Source organism: Hemicordylus capensis, chromosome 4 (assembly GCF_027244095.1).
Source record: "Hemicordylus capensis ecotype Gifberg chromosome 4, rHemCap1.1.pri, whole genome shotgun sequence".
In the NCBI taxonomy this organism is placed as follows: Eukaryota; Metazoa; Chordata; class Lepidosauria; order Squamata; family Cordylidae; genus Hemicordylus; species Hemicordylus capensis.
Genome location: NC_069660.1, coordinates 140300506 through 140320321, shown reverse-complemented (window position 1 = coordinate 140320321; position 19816 = coordinate 140300506). Strand labels below are relative to the sequence as shown.

At 44.3% G+C, this 19816-nt stretch overlaps 1 protein-coding gene across 2 annotated transcripts; it reads right to left on the bottom strand.

Annotated features, from left to right (window-relative positions):
• Positions 1-1524: 1524 nt before the first annotated feature.
• On the bottom strand, positions 1525-18959 carry LOC128322201 (complement factor H-related protein 5-like). Of its 2 annotated transcripts, none has more exons than XM_053243015.1 (5): positions 18813-18959; positions 14779-14841; positions 10647-10829; positions 6528-6728; positions 1525-2145 (listed from the first exon to the last, which is right to left on the bottom strand). In XM_053243015.1, the coding sequence occupies exons 1-4, from the start codon at positions 18871-18873 to the stop codon at positions 6532-6534; spliced, it is 504 nt and encodes a 167-aa protein (XP_053098990.1). In that variant the 5' UTR covers positions 18874-18959; the 3' UTR covers positions 1525-2145; positions 6528-6531. The 2 variants fall into 2 exon arrangements, with proteins under 2 accessions (XP_053098990.1, XP_053098991.1); XM_053243016.1 differs by having other exon boundaries at positions 1525-2142.
• Between the last annotated feature and the right edge of the window lie 857 nt (positions 18960-19816).

Here is a 19816-nt window from a genome sequence, read left to right as displayed (position 1 = left end):
CGCAAGTTAGCCTACTTGCGCCTCAAAAGTTTATGCATCCACCATCTTCGATTGGGGTGGATGACATCATCACAAACTACGCCTTTGAGATGTCCCTATGTGTCCCTACAACTGTACCCAATTTGGTTCATATTGGTCCAGGCGTTGCAAAGTTGATGGGGGGGACACACACGGACAGATGGACACAAACACACAAAGAATACTGGGTGATTTCATAAGCCTATGGGAAAGTAGCCTAAAAATGCAAGGCTGTATTAGCATAGTATAGTCTTTATTTCAGTCTTTGATCTGCATAGCAAGGCTGTATTGGGATAGAGCAAATGTTGGTGAACCATGCTGTTCTTCACCTAATTTGACTTAGTTCTATTCGGTGTAGGTGATGGCTGCCACCCTAGTTGCTCAATGTTCCCATCTGTCCTTTCACAATTGTAATTAACTCTTAGAGGAGTAGCAGTTAGTTCTTTTTAAAATGGTCTGAAGGCAGCCTTTTTAAAAAGAAGAGGGTGGTAAAATGAATTTGGGGTTATGATGATGAATGCTAGCCAGCCTGCTCTTTAGTCAGGCAGATTGCTGGCTAATACTTCTGGGGGCCTTTAAATGTCTCTGAATGCAAGGTGATTTAATCTTTCATGGTTGGCTGTGAAATCATTACATAAATAAAGAAGCATCCTGTGATGATCATCCATGCCTTTATAATGGTAGGAGAGCTGGTTTTGTGGAAGCAAGCATGAATTGTCCCCTTTGCTAAGCAGGGTCCACCCTGGTTTGCACTGAATGGGAGACTACATGTGTGAGCTCTGTACGATATTCCTCTCAGGGGAAGCGGCCACTCTGGGAAGAGCACCTGCATGCTTATATGCAGAAGGTCCCACGTTCCCTTGCTAGCACCTCCAAGATAGGACTGAGAGAGACTCCTGCCTGTAACCTTGGAGAAGCTGTTGCCAGTCTGTGCAGACAATACTGAGCTAGATGGACCAATGGTCTGACTCAGTATAAGGCAACTTCCTATGTTCCTAACTTTGAGACTGCCCATGATGACCTTTTTGGAGATTCAGCTGGTACAGAACACAACCATCTGCTTCCTCAGTACTTGGAGACTAGGACTGTAGCAACCTTGCAGTCTCATCAAATGCAAACTCTTCCAGCTGTGTAAAATCCTAAATTGATTTGTCTTCCTTATGGCTGCCCTCCGGCTTTTTCCTTACTAGATCTTAAGGGCAGCCAGCTAACATTCCTACTTGCCAGTGACAACTACCTCACTCCCCCACCCTCAGGAACATAACACTTTAGGCTTCCTTAAAGTTGGCATGCTTTGAGTTCTTCTCACATGCTCATTTTAGTGACTTGGAAGAAGAGCTGAGAGAGTTATTTATCCTTAAAGGAGTCCACACTGGAGTTGTGTGGTCTGAGGAGGAAAGCTTTGTCCTCTTGCTTTACACCAGAGTGCAGAGTTTCATTAAGCATTGTGTAACCCAATAATTGCCTTAAACTTATGACATATAGACAGATGCAGATTTAGGATACTTGCCTTTTTAAAAGTATCTTTTTTATTTTTAGGCATTTCCATTGTAATAATTTGACATTCCATCACAGGAAACAAAAGTGAGGCAGACCATGGACGGAACACAGGAACAAGAGTGAGGGATGGGGGCAGATGCAGATGGCTGAGAAGCAAAAAAAAAAAGGTAGGACAAACCATGGGAACTGCAGAAGAGGGGGCCTAATGCAAAAGGGGGCCATCTGACTCTGAGGGAAAATTCCACTTAGTATCTAGAGGCAGGGGGGGCTGTGATATTAGGGAAAGAGATAGAAGGGCTGGCTGTGCAGTGTGACTGAATGTAAAGAGAGCTAAAAATAAAGGTAGCCGAACAAAGTGGAAAGCATTAAGAATTGAGCTAAAAGGCAGGGCCAAAGGAACATATGGTGCAGGCTTAGGTTGTGGAGACACTATTTCTGCTTGGAGAGAGCGGCTCAGGAAAACCGATATTCAAGGCTTCGGGACGGGGTACCATGTTCTGTGAGTAGGCAAGGAAGTTCCAGAGGATGGCAAAAAGTAGGAAGTTGTGCCTGTAGTAAGTACATCCCAGCTGCTTTAATCTTCAAGTTGTGATTAAGTTTATCTTGACTGCATCCAAGTTCCACCTACTAGAAATTAGAAAAAGAAATACACATGATGATGCACGGGACAAATTGGTGCAAACTGTGTCGTTCTAGTACTTGCTATAATAAGCAGATTGAGAATCTTCATTCTGCACATACTGAGATACTTCCCCCTTGAACTCAGAACAGTGAACAATCATAGATAAACAATTAGCAAAGCTATTTTTAAAAGTTTAAGAAATAATAAAATATAAATCAGTCATATAAGCCGGCTAACAAATGGTGAAGCAATACTGTTAAGCCAGTCTATAAAACAATTGTGGATTTCTGTTATTGTTTTGTTTTAAATCTGGTCTGTTGACTGTCTGTAGTAAATTATTACTACTATTACTACTGCTAGTGCTGCTACTGCTACTACTACAGCTTCAAAAGCCTGCCAAAAATCTGTACTTGGTATTGGAAACAGAGAGTGGATGGTACAGAAAAGCACAGAAATGCTATCGATATTTTGGTCCTGTAAGGCTGTAGCTCAGGGATTGGGCACCTGTTTTGCATGCAAAGGCTCCTAGGTTCTGTTCCTGGTATCTCCAGGTAGGATCACAAAATACATAGGGACATAGGAAGCTGCCTTATACCAAGTCAGGCCATTGGCCCAGCTAACTCAGTATTATCTCCTCTGACTGGCACAGAGGCGTAACTAGGGAAAATGGCGCCCGGGGCAAGCACTGAAATGGCGCCCCCCACCCCCCCCCAACATACTACATTATACTTAGGTTTTTCCTCACAAGTGCCTGCCGCCGCCGCCAAGCCAGGCCACTGACTGGCCGCCAGGTGCCAGCAAAGCAATGGGGGGGGCACAGGCGGCGCGGAAGGGACCGCTCGTGGGGAAGGAGGCACCGACGCGCTCCCTTTACTGCTGCAGCGCTGCTGCACTGAGCAGGAAACATTTGTATTAACAAAAAATTAAAAAAAAAATTGGTCATGGCGGCGCCCCCCATGTGACCAGAAAAGATGGCGCCCGGGGCATGTGCCCCCCCTGCCCCCCCTATAGTTACGCCTCTGGACTGGCAGAAGCTCTCCAAGGTCGCAGGCCAGAGTCTCCCGCAGCCTTACTGTCATGGAGATGCCAGGGAGTCTTCTGAATGCAAGCCAGAGGCGTAACTAGGGAAAACAGCGCCCAGGGCAAGCACTGAAATTGCGCCCCCCCTCTGAAATTGCGCCCCACCCGGCGGCAAGCCCTGAACACTCCAGCTATCGCCACCGGCCTCCCCCCGCCCCGCCCCCCGCTGCCCTTCGCTGGTGGTGTGGGTGATCCGCGGGTGGGGCGGGTGAGCAGGGGCCAGGGGTCCTCCTTCCACCCTGCAGCGGCGGGCGGCGGCTACCCAGCCAAATGCCTGGCAAGGCAAAAACTTTGAGCAAGCAGCGGCGTGCAAAGCCCTCTCGCCGCCACCCCTCACTAGAATCTTTCCAGCAAACTGGAGTCTGCACGATAAGAAACTTCCCGCCTAAGGCTGTGCTCGCCACCAGCCATCCCCACTCCCCCCCACCCATCTCATCTCCTGAGCTAAAAGTCTTAACAACAACAACAACAACAACAATGCAGTCACTTGATTAAACAGAACTGTCTATTCGCCTACTTACAAAAAGCCAAGTCTTGGATGTCAAGATTAAAGCAAAGTTAGGCCATTTTCAAAAGCAATTAAAATCGTTTCCAATATCTCCACATTTATAAAATGAATGTAACCTATTATGGCTAGAATATGGATTTGATTTGTTTTAAATTATTCTGTTTCTCTCTCATATTTACATTATACACATTTATGATGCTCACAGAATCAAGTTCTACACATGTTCACTTGGAAGCAAGTTGCACTGAATTCAACATAACCCCTTTCCCTCTACGTGTGTACTAGCTTGAAGCCTTAAGAAACCCCTATGCTCTGCAGGGAATCCTCTCCAACAGGAAGGATGTTTTCACAAATGACACCAAGAACACCTTTTATTTAGAATATGCTACTTGTCAATATTTAGGCAGGGCAGGGCACACCAGGCAGTCATTTTCAGAGTCTCTTATACTGTGAGAGATCCTGCCTCTTACTTTGCCTCTCATCTTTAAATAATAAAACCACAGAGCCTCCCAAAATACGCAACAGGCAAACTCCCCCAGCCTTCCTTTCAATAAAACATGTGCTAAAGGCAACACAGCATTTCCTTGTGTAGAGGGGGGAAGGAAATCAAAGCAGCACACCTTGAGTCCACTCTACAAGCGGGCTAACTTCCACCAGAGCAGCATCAAAAGAGTTTGCTTCCCCTGAAGAGCTGTCTCGTCATCATCCTTGGAGGTTTGCCGCTCACACTCCACGTAAACGCAGCCCACCCCCCACCTGAGTGCTCTCCGGGTACACATTCAGTTTGAGACTTCTTTGAAGACAAGAGTCCCAAGAGCACTGCAGCCAAATATGTCCCTCCACTCCGTCTCTTCCTGCCCCGCCTTTGTGTGTGTTTGCCTGCCGCCACCCTCCCCCCGCCCCACCCGCATCCGACTCACAGCAAGCCCTTCAGCCCTGCAGCGGCGGCGCTTACCCCCGAGAGACGCTGTAGCACAACAAGTCCCTTCCAAATGACGGCCAAGCCGGGGCTCCCTTTGGCGTCACTGGGTATGCGAGGCTGCGTGTGGGAGTGGTGTGGGGAGGTATGCATTATCCATGCCTGAGCAGGAACGGCTGGCGGCTGCTTGCTTGCCTGCCTGCGCGTCTGCCCGCCCTGCTTGTTTGGCGTGGACAGGGCATAACTATGAACTGCGCAGGCGCGCCTTAGTTGGTAAGCGACGCCGGGCCAGAAGGCAGGCCTTGGCGTCGCTCTGCTGCTGCACTCGGCGGGCGGGTGGTGCCGGGACCGGGGGAGGGGGGAGGGGGACTGCTCTGGAAAAAAAAATCGAAAAAAAATTTTTTTTGGCAAACGCTGGGGATAGGCGGGGGCACTTTTTGGCGCCCCCTGCCAAGTGGCGCCTGGGGCATGTGCCCCCCCTATCGTTAACGCCCCTGATGCAAGCACATGTTCTACCACTAAGCTTACAGCCCATAAGGGGAATCTCTTACAGCAGACAGTGTTCTCATGTAGTCACTCATTCAAACACAAACCAGAGCAGACTCTGCTTAGCAAAGGGAACAATACATCCTCACTTCCACAAGATCAGCTCTTCTCCATGAAGCCCTGGAGAACCACTGTCAGTTTGTGTGGACAATACTGACCTAGGTGAACCAATGTTCTGACTTGGCAGAAGGCAGCTTCATATGTTCAACACAATATTTGGGAAAGAGGAACTATCACTCAGTAGGAGGCTACATGCTTTGCATGCAGGAGGTCCTTTGTTCAATTTCTGGCATCTCCAGATGGGGCTGGACAAAAACTCTTATCTTAAATCTTGGAGAACTGCTCTCAGTCCCTATGGATAATATTGAGCTAAGCAGATCAATAGCCTGATTCAGTAGAAGGAAACTTTGTATGTTTAGATGAATATTTGCACCAGGCTGATTGAATCCTGTGTAAATATGGCACGATTCACACATTTAAGGAGAGCAGAGACATTCCTACATCTCTCCCTTGCCTGGTCCAAATGATTTCACTATTTTAGCCATTTTAAAATAAAAATTTCAAACATTCACCAAAAATCAGGGGATTGACCCACAGCTTTGCCAGATTTCATAACTGTATGTCCATCCATTCCAAAAATATAAAAGTAGGGGAGGGACATGCTGTTACCCCTTTTGATGAAGGAAAAGGGCAGATTACTCTACATACTAGTGGAATGATGGTCCAAGGAGGGTCTTCAGTTTCAGATGTTTTTGTAAATTTCAGACTTGAAGCAAGCCAGATTTTTAGCCATTTTAAAACAAAATATTCAGAAATTGACTGAAAGTCCAGGGATTGACCATTCTCTTTAAATTCACTAGAGGGGGTCCTTGCCCCCTTCTCCACATGTGTGGCAAGTTTCAAGGCTCTAGGACCAACTGGTGATTTTAGTGAATTTCTTTTGATTTCCCCATTCAGTTCTATGAGGGAAATTCTATTCCAGTTTGGTAATTCCAAAATTTTCTAATTCCAATTAAATTAATTAATTAATAGTAATTCCAATTTCCTAACTATTTCTGAAATTAATTTGAATCTTTGGAATTAATTCTGACTTTACTGATCCAATTTTTAATTTTTTTAAAATCAGATTCAGATTTTACTGATTGTGGGCGATTTCAGATCAAATCCAAATTTTCAAAACTGAATTTGCACAGGCTTAATAACCAGGACATTTCTAAATAACCACAGACATTCCTAATACCAAAAGTTTATAATATCAGACTCTTGTCTGAGCAAGCTCCAGAATTGTTGGTAACAACTAACATATGTATTTTGAATTCTCTGAAAATACTCACTTGTTTATATACACCTTGGATATACCCATGGTCCTGATAAGCATTGTTTTACAAAAGGAGGTGACAACGGATCCTTGCGAAATCCCCTTTTACATTCAAACTCCATCCAATAGTCCGATGCCGTCATGGATGTTGACTTAGTTACCCATTTCACCTGTATATTATTGTGCTCCATTTCCAGGTCATCTGATCGACAGGTCGCTGGAAAAAGCAAATATTACTCACCATTTATACATTAATCTGGCAGCTTTTAGCTGTTAAAACCCTTTTAAACTGTTAGAGGCCAGATAGCAAAAACCTAGGATGTAATGCACAGGCCATACAAGTTAATGAACAATTACTTGGTCAATCACATCAGTTGGAGTTGTGATACCTGCTGTTCACTGTAGCTTTTGGCCTAATTTTAGGCTACTAAGATAAATACCTAAATGCTCTATCAGGTCTTCTTTACATTCACTTTGCATCACAATGTGCTGAGCCAAAATTTGGAAAAGTCTCGCTTTAGGGTCACTTCCTGACATTCTGGGAGAATGGAAATTGACGTATGAAATCTCATTTAGACATTTTAGGGTGAAAACATGCTCTTCTGTTCACCAGCAATCCCACTGTGCAAATGCACTCAACATCTCTCTTGATACACACATAGCTCTTTTTCACAGATCGGTTTCAGAAGGTACCTGTTATTCTAGTATAGAGCAGAAATCAGATTTGCACAGTGCTGGCCAGTTCTAGTGTCAATAAAGTAATGACCTCCCCTCCCTTATCAGACCCGATTTCAACATTTAAGTAAATAATGGGCAAACCTTTTTTAAAAAAGAAAATAAAGCTCTGAACAAACATTAGTGCTGACAAACATGATAAGCACTGGGGGTGGGGGGAAGTGAGGTGGGGCAAATAAAGCAGAAGGCTAAGCCAAATCATAAGCCAAACCACCTCCAGCCTCAGAGGCAAGATGCCTCTCGATACCAGTTGCAGGGGAGCAACAGTAAGGGAGAAAGCATGTCCTCACCTCTTGCCTGTGGGCTCCCCGGAGGCATCTGTTGGGCCATCTGTTAAAACAGGGTGCTGGACTAGATAGGCCTTGGGCCTGATCCAGCAGGGCTATTCTTATGTTTTCATGTTCCTCTTTTTATAGGGAGATCAGCCTTTAAAAAGGTTTTTCACGTATCAAGAAGCAATGGGATTGAAATCTGGTGATATTAAACTGTGACAGTGCCATTTTAAAAGAAAAAGTAGGCTTTTTATTATTAAAGTTTATCACAACACAAGAAGGCATTATTGGGAAACTGTTTTTGCACAGAGCGCCATACAAATGGGGACCGGTGTGGTGAGGGAAATCACAGTTAAAGCGGGGGGAATCAGAGAATTGGCCTCAGAGGACTTATTTCATCAGAAACTGCAAAGGGGCATTCTGCCTTTCTGCTCAAAGGATCCTGGGAGTAGGAATTAGGCTCATAGGATGCATGCCCAAAGGCACACATCCTTTGAAGCAAATTCCTTCTCCAACACTACTCCATGGTTTTTTATAATGAAAGTGGGCATTCTTCCCCATTAGGCCCCAAGCTGAAGAGAAGCAACATGCCTAAAGATGTCCAAAGGTCATCCCTTACTGCTTGTTGGAATTTATTCCCAGGGTGGCAGACAGAGGGAAAACCTGACTGACTGATAGATACACATACACACACACACACACACACACACACACACACACACACACACACACACTCTTAGCCAAAAGGCTGAGAAATGACTAATTGATTGTTTAACTTCTATACCACTTTTCATTACAATAATTCCAAAGTGGTTTGCAGTATAATTAAAATAATACACAATTAAAATACAAATTAAAAGTCCAAATATAAAATATAAATATAATATATCTCTATTTAAAAGTTTAAAAACCTATATAAAGCAAAACAGTAACACACAAGACACAAAGCGGCAACAGCAACAAAACAGTTCTCTCATATAAAAGCCTGGGTGAAGAGCCACGCTTTAACTTGTTTTCTAAAACTGTGATGAAGACTGAGGAGCGGATGCCAGCCAGGAGAGCATTCCAAAGCCTGGGGGCAATGACTGAGAAGGCCCCTGTGAGACAGTTGACTTATAATGAGTGCATATTTTAAAGGCTGGGAACTAGGGATAGATTGGGGATTCTGTTGGTGTATCGTCCACCCCGCTGCCCAACTGACTCCCTAACTGAGCTGACGGAGCTGGTCACGGAGTTGGTGTTGGAGTCTCCTAGACTATTTGTGCTGCGGGATTTCAATATCCACTTTGGGGCTGGCTTGTCTGGTGTGGCTCAGGAGTTCATAGCAGCCATGACAACTATGGGCCTATTCCACTTAGTTGCTGAACCAACTCATGTTGCCGGCCATGCACTCGATTTGGTCTTTTGTTCGGATCCGTGGGTGGGGGGTCCTGTTGTTTCCCCATTGTCATGGACAGACCACTACCTGGTTAAGGTTGGTTTCACAGCTGCAATCCACCCCTGCAGGGGTGGTGGACCTGTTAGGATGGTTCATCCAAAAAGGCTGCTTGATCCAGTAGGATTTCAAAAGGCCTTGGAGTATTTTGATGTTCGGTAAAATGAGGACCCAGAATGTTGGGGGCAATATGCTAAATCATTGTAAACCGCTTAGAGAGCTTCAGCTATAGAGCGGTATATAAATGTAAGTGCTATTGCTATTGCGGGGGCTCAGAATCTGAGGGGTGAGTTAGATCTTCCTGTGCTAGATGGGGTTACACTCCACAGGAAGGAGCAGGTGTGCAGCTTGGGAGTTCTCCTGGACCCAGGCCTCATCCTGGTATCTCAGGTGGAGGCCATGGCCAGGAGTGCTTTCTATCAGCTCCAGCTGATTCGACAGCTGAGCTCATTCCTTGAAGAGGATGACCTCAAAGCAGTGGTGCATCAGCTGGTAACCTCCCGGCTTGACTATTGCAATGCGCTCTGGGGCTGCCTTTGTATGTAGTTAAATAAATAAATAAATAAATCCCTTGTCCTGAATGCTCGACAGCCAAGCCTCCCTCACCATCAGTATGCAGTGCAGAGCCACCACCAATGATCTTGTCAAGCGGGCAGCAACCCTTGGGAGCACAACACCCACAACACAGTCATAATGATGGGCCTTTGCTGGAATAGCTGTATCTGTAAGATTACAAACCTTCTTATACTCAAATATGACTAAGCCGGGGCCACACAACCACAAAGATCCTGGTTAAAAGATTAATCGGGGTTAGTGAGCCCCGTGAAGCAGGTTGTGGGAACCCAGAATTTCAGGGGAATTCTGGTCAAACCGCTCTGGTTTATTAGCATCCTACTTATCTATCCTGATTAAATGCTGGTTAAAGAGAGTGGTTTGATCAGTATTGCCTCGAAATTCTAGGTACTTACAATCTGCTCCACCAAGTTCACTCATCTTGATTGACCTTTTAACCTTATGACTGTGTGAATCCAGCCTAAGACACAAGACCCAGTCTGTGGCTGTGCAGCTTGCCACAGCCACCGTTGCAGTGGTTGGTTAGTTAGTTAGTTATTACATTTATATACCACCTCATCCAAACAGCTCTGGGTGGTGCACAACAATAAAAATAAAACCCACAAACCAATCCTTTTAAAAACAATCATTACAGAACAATTTAAAAACAGCATAAAACCACTAACAATTAAAACTTTTTGAACAGTTTAAAAACCCTGGACGGCCAGGCCAAACAGGGCTCTCCTGAAAGCCAACAGTGAATTCAAGCTACGGATTTCTGCCATTATGGTAATAAGGAGCAGGAACCAAGGTTAGCCTCCACCTAATAGTGTAAGCAAGGACATACGTTTCCTACCTCCGGTGTAAGTGAATGATTGCCACTTGCTTTTCTGGGGCAATGTAGAGCGCTGTACTTGACAACACTGTCAGAGTGAGGGCAAATCCCACCCATAGCCAGTTACAGTGGCTGGCCCAGCCCTGCTGACAGGAATACCATCAACTAATGCAATTTTCCTCTCCCATATTATGCTGGGGTCTTTGCCGTATACAAGCCCTCCTGCCTCTCATCCTTCTTTCCTCATAATAAGGGTCATTTTGCTAACAGTAAAGAAAATAAATGAGTTATAGATTTGATACATACCATGACATCTGGGCACACCTACCCACTGACCATCTGAACACATCGCAAGAGGAGTGCCTTCCATTTCATACATTCTGTAGCATATATAGATCACAGTGGAACCAGATGGGAAATCTTGCCTTTGAGAGCCAGCAGCCATTGCATTTCTAATATGAGGTGGAGGGCCACAGTTTCTTTGGAGCCCTACAATAAAAATATTGACCATACAATACAATACAACACAACGAATATTTATATACCGCTTTTCAATTAAAATTCCAAAGCAATTTACACAGATATAAATAAATAAATAAAATGGCTCCCTGTCCCCAAAGGGCTCACTATGTGAAAAGAAAGACAAGGCATACACTAGCAACAGCCACTGGAGGGATGCTGTGCTGGGGATGGATAGGGACAGTTGCTCTCCCTCTGCTAAATAATGAGAATCACCACTTTTAAAAGATGCCCCTTTGCTTAATTAGCAGGGGTATGAGCTGGTCTTGTGCTAGCCAGCATGAATGGTCCCCTACCCTTTGCTAAGTGGGGTCTACCCTCGTTTGCATTTGAATGGGAGATTACATGTGTGAGCACTGTAAGATATTCCCCTTAGGGGATGGGGCCTCTCTTGGAAGAGCACCAGCATGTTAGCATGCAGAAGGTTCCAAGCTCTATCCCTGACATCTCCAAGATAGTGCTGAAAGAGACTCCTGTCTGCAACCTTGGAGAAGCCGCTGCCATACTGTGTTAGATGAACCAATGGTCTGACTTGGCATAAGGCAGCTTTCTGGTATATTATAGAATATAATATATTCTATGGTATATTATAGTATATTATAGAATACCTACTAACAGTAAGTGCTAAATTGCAAGTATAGCAGCTCAGTACACCATGAAAAGAAGGGGGGGGGAACAGAATAAGAAAATCATTTTGATTCTGAACATAAAATCACATTAGGAAGGGTTTTCCCCCTATTGTTATTGAATTTTAAAGTAGGTACAGTGTCTGTTAGCATCTCAGTCATGACAAACCTGCCATCACTCTTCTGCTCCCTAACCACAATCTTGTATGGATCCAGCATTAAGATAACCATACATTTTCTCTAAAGAGGGTCTGTTACTCAATGGTACAGCTCATGCTTTGTATGCTGAAGTCCCAGATTGAGTTCTTAGCATCTCCAGTTAATATCATCTTAGGTAGCAGGACAAAGAAAGTTCTCTGGTAGAAGGCATTACTAAGCATGACACAGTAGGCCTGTGAACAGATCTCCTGTAGTTAAGAAACAGAGAATAGCAGCAGCCATGGAGAAAGATTCAGACTGGGTCTATAGTGCTGAAGGAGGTGAGCTTTGGCTGTTCCCCCATGTTGGTTTCTCAGCAAAAATCCCCTCTTGGCAAGATAACATATGGCCGATATGTATGTTGATGTGGTGACTATTTAATAGCATTTTTACTCAACGTATGTATTGTTTTTGGAAGCCATATTGGATTTGTAGGGAGTGAAGTAAAGTTGGTAGCTGATATCCTGATTCTGTGCTTGCTCAAGACTTGGAATGTGCAGAAAATTTTGATGGCAAAATGTTTTTACTCAAAATGTTTTTACTCAAAATGAGCCATTTCGAGCTCGAAACAGAACACCCTTTAAATAAAGGGCATGTTTCAAGCCTGGAACAGAACAACCCCATTTCTATTGAAATGTTTCTACATTCTGATCACCATTTTGGAGGTCTGTTTTTCCCTTGCTGGTTGGTTTTCTAGCACAAGCTTCTGATTGGTTTGCCATCTCCTTGCTTCTTGGTTTACTTGTTATAAAAATCAAGTTTTGTCATGGGCAACTGTGATCCCATTGACTAGGGGGAGGGAGAGTGGAACACAAAAGGAGGGAATTTCAAAATGTATTCAAAGGGACTAGGAGGCACAGAGAGCCCTTAACCAGGGCTGCTCAACTTCGGCCCTCCTGCAGATGTTGGCCTACAGTTCCCATAATCCCTGGCTATTGGCCACTATGGCTGGGGATTATGGGAGTTGTAGTCCAAAAACAGCTGGGGGGCCTAAGTTGAACAGGCCTGCCTTATACTGTGCCTCTCGTGAAGAAGACGATACATCAGGAAAGGAAGGAAGATTTGATTTTGTAGTTTTCATTTCTGAGCACTGAGTATAATATTCTGTGCTATTGCTGCTATAACTATCTGGTTTTGCTGAATCTCAGAATAAGAAGAGAAGAACTTGGATGCCTTCCTTCCTTGAGTTGTGGTTTGTTTTGCTTGTGAGATAGTGTTGTGGTAAGAAATGGACAGTAGCAGCTCTGTGTGTGTGTATGAAATATTTATTGGTGATTGCTGTGATGACCACCATGTCTGGCCTTGAAACTAACTTGTGCTTCACTCACTGCTCTGGTCTTCTCTGCAATTGACATTGCAAGGTGTACTCAGTAAAAAATATCTGAAGTTGCTCTAGTTGAGCTTATGGCTAGGCTTGCTGCTAAGTAAGGTTGCTGCTGTGGCAGCTATGCAATGCTAGGAAGTAAGGAGTCATAAGTGTGTGTGAGAGAGCAACTTGTGCCAATGATGCTATTTCAGCATAGGCACTGTGACTGGCAGTGGATTCTGGGTCAGTGGTTCTTTTGGGGCCCTTTTTGGACTGTATTTGAAATGTGTTTTCTGTGTTGGGAGGTACAGATTTCCTTTTACTGTGTACTTCTGCAGTGTTTTTCAAGGCAGGGTTGCAAAATGCACTGCAAATTGTAATACAAAACTTGTGTGCATGAACTCTGTGAGTGCAGCTTGTTCCAGCCATAGGAAACAATGAGGAAACTTGAAACACCCCATTGTTTCCCATGGGTTGCTCCTAGGGACACCAAAGTGGGATGTGTGGTAGGGAGTTCCAAAACACTCAAAACGTTGTGAGTTGTTTCGTTAAAACAGCCAGCTCAACTGGTGTGTGTGTGTTTATTTGTTTATTTGTATTTATATAAAATAAAATTCATAAGATGACTTGAGTTAATTAAGGATAAATATAATGATTTCACTGGACAAATATTGTATGTCCTTTATTGTATTTGTAATGTTATTGTTTCTCTATGTGTAAGGTTGCGAAGCTAGTTGGAGACTGAAAGAGAGTGAGAGTGAGTGAGTGTGTGTGAGAGAGTGGGGGTGGGGGAGAGAGAAGCCACATCTCCAGAAGTAGAGCTTGATAAAGATTGCAACAGGTGACCTGTGCCTTCTTAGGTTTATGTACCTTTATAAACATTAGACATTATTTCACCTTTGGACTGTTTCTAGGAATTGTCATTCAAATCAAACATGGCTACAAACATATTTACAACTCTGAGGTGTGTGTATCTATCTATCTGTCTATGATATATGTGACTGGCACATACATTGCAGGTCACTGATTGCAAAGAACCCTATATTAGAAATAGAACACATCAGCTTTCCAAGGTTTTTGCCAAAAGATATTCTGTGTCCTCTGAAAGAGCTGTCCTGATCCCACTTTTCATAAACAAGAGGTCAGAAAGAATACTAAACGTGTGTGTGACAGGGAGGATTTTTCTCTGAGGAGCATGGATCATCCTTGGTGAAAGCTTGGCCTTCTCTACCCAGTCTTGCTACAGCCCTCCCAATGTTGAGGAATACAAATATATTAAAATGTGAATACACAGCATGCAGGTAAATCCATCATCATCAGGTAATGCATAAATTAAACATCTGCAACGAGTGACTCTCTTGAACACATCCTAAATTTTTGGCTGTATGGATGGAATGCATTCTGGGGACATATTTCTTAGTTTACTTAACCCTGACAACCCCACAGTGTAGTTAAAGTATAAGGCTTAGGAATATCACTGAATTTATTTATTTATTTATTTATTACATTTATATCCCACTCTTCCTCCAAGGAGCCCAGAGTGGTGTACTACATACTCAAGTTTATCCTCACAACAACCTTCTGAAGTAGGTTAGGCTAAGAGAGAAGTGACTGGCCCAGAGTCACCCAGCAAGTATCATGGCTGAATGGGGATTTGAACTCTGGTCTCCCCAGTCCTAGTCCAGCACTCTAACCACTACACCACGCTGGCTCATTCCACTCCAATTTGTGTTATATTCTGCAATTCAGACTGGGGTAGAATCACTTTTGGACCAAACCAACAACTTACTGGAATCTTTCCATGAGGTCTGCAGCTCCTGTCCAGTGAAGACTGGGGCTTGTCCTTGGAATACTGGAGTTGATGGGGAGAGACAAAGAATGCAAGAAAGAATGTAGTTAAAGCTGAGATTGCACCTTCCTTTTGGAAACAAATATTGTCATGATAGCACCATTGGTAAAGTGCTGCACTTCTATACTACTAAGCCCTGGAATTTCTCTGGGATTGAATTACTGTTATATTATTTGTTTGATTACTTTACTTTGGCCAGGTGTTGTGCCTTGGCAGTCCCCACCTCCTATCTGTGGACCAGTCCTCCTGCAGAAGGTACACCAAGGAGGAGATTACCCTTGCACTTCTTTGCCCACTCACAACGGCAGCTCTTGAGTGCACAACCACCCCTTTGCATCTTGTTGATAAAGTGCAGAACCTTGTAGCTTTCTGCAGCTGCTCCACACGCCCCAAGCTTCCAAGCACATGCAGTATCTCCGCTGCAATATATTGCTGACTTCCTCCTCCATGCTGTGCAGGACCTCCTCCATGGTACTGTACACAGCCATGCTGGGTGCCCTACCCACCATTGCTAAAACGTTCCTCACTGCACAGAAAGGAGGTAGGATTTGCCTGCACACTCTCTGAAGCCTTTACAGTGCACAGGTGCTTGGATGGGCTCCTTCCTTGTTATGCTGGTGGGCGGGTGTGTGCACCCTTCAAGCTCCTTGCCTAGCAGATCACAATAGGCAGTTTTCCTGGAGAGGAGGAAAGGAAATGGCTCATGCCCTTTGCTTTGGTATGGGATTGGTGGGGATGTATTCCCTGTTCTCCATGCTGAGCCAGGCTTCCAGGGGGAAAGTGCTGGTATATCCTGGGCTTGCAGGCACACTGCACACCCTCCATGGGGGTGGCCTGCCCACCAGCCAAATAAAACTTGTGTGCCAGGTCTCCCCTTGTAGTCCCTCTCACCATGCCCTGGGGCAGAAGGTGATCATTCTGGCAGCACATTCTGAAAAGAGTTAAAGGTGATATGCAACATCCAAATATGGAACCATCCAATATGGACAGTGCTGAAAGATTCATGGATGGACTTGTGGGGTACAAGTCTGGCCATGCAAGCTGTATAGGAAAATCAAGGAGCCACATGGGTGGGCCATATCTACCCTTCTTTCTGGTCCTCGGCCCACCCCACCTTCATCACCCCATGCTATTCCCACTTTTAAGTGTTAATAAATAATCTTATGGTCAGTGGGAGGGTAATTTGAAGCAATAGTTCCTTGAAGGCTGCCGCTGAACAGATTCCCCCCCTTCCACTGCTGCTTGACCATCCCCACATCCAACTCCTCATGGTAGATGGATTCCCCCCCCAACACATCTGAAGTGGTCCTTGCTTGGAAGGAGCAAGCAGTGTTTTGCATTTCTTCCAACCTGCTCCCCAAAGAAAACCCATCGAAGACATCCCTGATCTGCCCCCTTCTGTGCTCCCTGGAATATTCACCGCCATGCCACAAACAATAACTGTTGCCCCAGGGTGCACTGGCACATCATATCCATCCACTGGATCATGGTGACATCGCACATTAACACCTTGGGGCAGTAGCAGATTGGCAAGGTGGGAAATTTGTTCGGTCTGGTGGACATAGCACATAGCGCTAGCAGAAGCACTGTGAGAAGCAGGAGAGATGCGGGTATGGGAAGAAGCAGCATGCATAGAAATGCACCAGCACAAGTGCCCTCATTGTAATGACGGGAGGACATGGGGGCTGGGGATGATAGAGATGTGAGTGCTGTGGAATACACTTTGTGCTACAAGGGCTCCATGTGTTTTTTCACAAGGTACCGCAGTCATGGATCGCTGGAGAACCTCTCCTGCTGTCACTGTCTTGGTCTAACATTCCTTTCCTGCCAGGGAACACTGGAATCCCAAAACATACAGCGGAAAGTGGGCATCTGGCAATGTGTGAATTTGGATGACACAATACCTTCAAACCTGAGGTTTCAGCAGCAAAACTCACTACAAACTGCACATCCAATTTCAAGTTTGGGGTTGAAAACTGACCCACAGTTGGGTGACAAAACCGCAGTTTCATGCATTCAGACAACCACAAAATCAAACCTCTGTAACATTTGTTTGGCGTTACGTCCGAAGTTGGCCTTAGAGTCTGGGTTCATTCATACTGAGCAGGAATTGACAATGACTGTCTGCATCTGTGCATTTGTGTTGCATGTTTCTGCTTACGTGTCTGTTTGCATTTGTGCATCTGTTTTTGTGTTGCATTGGAGTTGTGTCTGTGTTTGGTTTGCGTCTGTGCACATTTTTCCATTTGTTACATGTCTCTGTCTGTTTGTACATTTGTGTTGCGGCTGTTTGCGTGTGTGTGCTTGTGTTTGTGCAGCTGTGCATTTCTGTTGTATGTGCTTTTGTGTTGTGTGTGTATGTGTTGCACATTTTTGTTTTGTGTGCATTTTTGTGTTGCATACTTATATGTTTGAGCTTCATGTCTGGTGTTTGTTGGTGTTGTGTGTGTGTGCACGCACACGCGCACATACTGTATATGTGTATTTGTTTTTCAGTTTGTGCATGTTTCTGTGAGAGTGTGTGTGCATTTTCAAAATCATTCCATACACACACACCCAAACCACCACTGTTTCCCCACCCTATTAAAAACCCACCCAGTTTTTCACAATTGTACATTCCAGGTTTCCTCTTTCCCTCTTCTCTCAGAGTTCGCCTTCCACCACTAAAGGAATAGGCACTGGACTTGCAATAGAATCCACTAGCTGACTATTCTGGCTGATGTCAGAGGACTGGCAAAACATGTCAGCATTCTAGCTTCATTGTTAAACCAGACATGCTTGTATAACTTTGCTAGCACTTGTTACCCATAGGCTTTAATGGGATAGGGAAACCTTAATAACTTTTGAACTGCTGCTCAAAACTTCACCAAGCCACTAAAAGGCACTCCTCCTACACAAGCCTGGAAGAGTACAACAGGCATTTTCAACAAAATTTGAAAGAAATAGATGATATACCTGGACACCATTTGGGCAAAAGGGAGACAATTTGTCAATTTTCAGCACTTTTTAACTTGCTGTAGCTGCAGCAGTTTTCATCAGGTCTCCTTGAAACACAGCACATTTGTAGACCTCGCCAAGTAGACCATACATACACCAAGTTTCAAGTTAGTGGTTCAACAGTTGTCATATTTCTTGAACAAGCCTGGGACACACTAGAAAGCTACAGGACCCAGGTCTACTCTGCAATGACTTCTGTTCCCACTAGAGGCTTTGTTCTGGTTCAAATTCTGGTGGGGAAGTAACTTTCCAATTACCTACTTAATGTTGAGAGGAACAATGCAAGGCATCATTGAACATTGGTAGGGCCCCCTCATAGAACAGGCAGTGGTACATATGGACTCATGTCTGATCCCTGGCTGAATAGGTACAATTCTATGTCTCAGCTATTGAGGGATGCATTTGCCCATGATCAGAGTAGTGGTCAGAGCTCAAATAATTTGTTATTTTCCCACTTCCCCAGTATACCATCCCATTAGATTCAAAGGTCAAGAGTGGGGGGAAAGTGGGCAAGGTAGGAGGAAAACCTGGGTAGAAATGATTGGGTGGAACCTGGGCAGCTTTTCTTCCTACCTTGCTTCCACACAACTGAAAATTGGGAGCACACACAGCTCCCAAACTCAGGTAGAACACAGTTTTTGATTGTGTGAATGACTTCATCTAATGCTAGCAAGAAACTGTAGTGCATCTGGAAGGGAAAATATACTGTATTCTGACATTAGTAGTCAAATGATAATAAGCATCTCAAAATAGTTAATTGGCCTGCTAGCAGTAAGTGCAATTTAAAACCTCAAAAAATCTGTCATCTACACTTACATTGCTAGGGCATCACAATTGATTGTATCCCAACATTTTCCTGTGCTAAGTTCTAGTTTTACAACCCTCCTCTTGAAAGGATGTACAGTATTTCTCTTAAATGCATTTCCCTTAACAAATATTGCAACAATATTTAGAGTATTCGCTCTTTAATAACTTACCATTTTGGAGAGTACAGCATGTCCACAGCTGAAACAAAATGGCATAACCCAACCAATTCATGTTGGTATTTCAGGCAGTTGACAATTTTCCTGACCTGCAACAATGTTGGCTTTTTACTGATACTTCTAGGGGCTATCCACATAAAGGTCTTTCACCTTCTCTAGCTCTGCTGAATTAATAATTTACTCTTAGTCACACATATACACCCAGACTTGTGTCTTTGCTGCAAAACAAGTAGATTAAAAAGGAAGTTCTTTAAACAACTAAAAAACCTCAAAAAAACCCCAAAAAACTTCAGAACCTGTCAATAAGAAAGGAGGATAAAATGCAACATCTTGAACTCAGTAATAGCACTAAATCCTATGTAGGATTCTTAGAGCGTGATTACATCATATTTATGCAACAATTTGCTTCTTTCCTATAAAGCAGCGGTGGCAGGGGCAATCTTTACAGAGAAATGAAGGAAGGAAAGGCTGCTTTAACCCTTTTCCTGCAAACCACTTCTCCAGTTCAGATTGCCCCCGGCAGGGTTCCAAATGTGTGTTTCTAAGGGTAGACAAAAGTTTGAGATCTTGTGTCACAAGTCTGAGAAGGGAAATGCCACTTGGGGACTATTTAGAAACAGTGTGGGAGGGAAAGGGGGAAAGCAGCTCCCCGTGCTTCTCAGCTCCAAACCACTGTTTCCTCACTGTTGTGCAGTGAATGCAAGTTATTTGCTTGCTAATTACATATTAAGGACCTAATGTGTAGTTATTAGGCCTTTATTGTTGCTGTGAGTCAAGTTTGCACAGCAGTGTTAATAAGGTGTTCACCAACCGACACTGCCCATTTTTACCGCACTGTGCCTGCCACTGGGAAGGGCCAGCCTAGCTTGGCCCTTTCCCCACCCACCCACCATCCAGCAATGATGCCAATCCTCCTCTCAAATCTCCCCCAAATATGTCATACCCTAAGAGTGATAAATGCATTCCATCCTCACGAAACAACTCATGGCAGGGGAAAA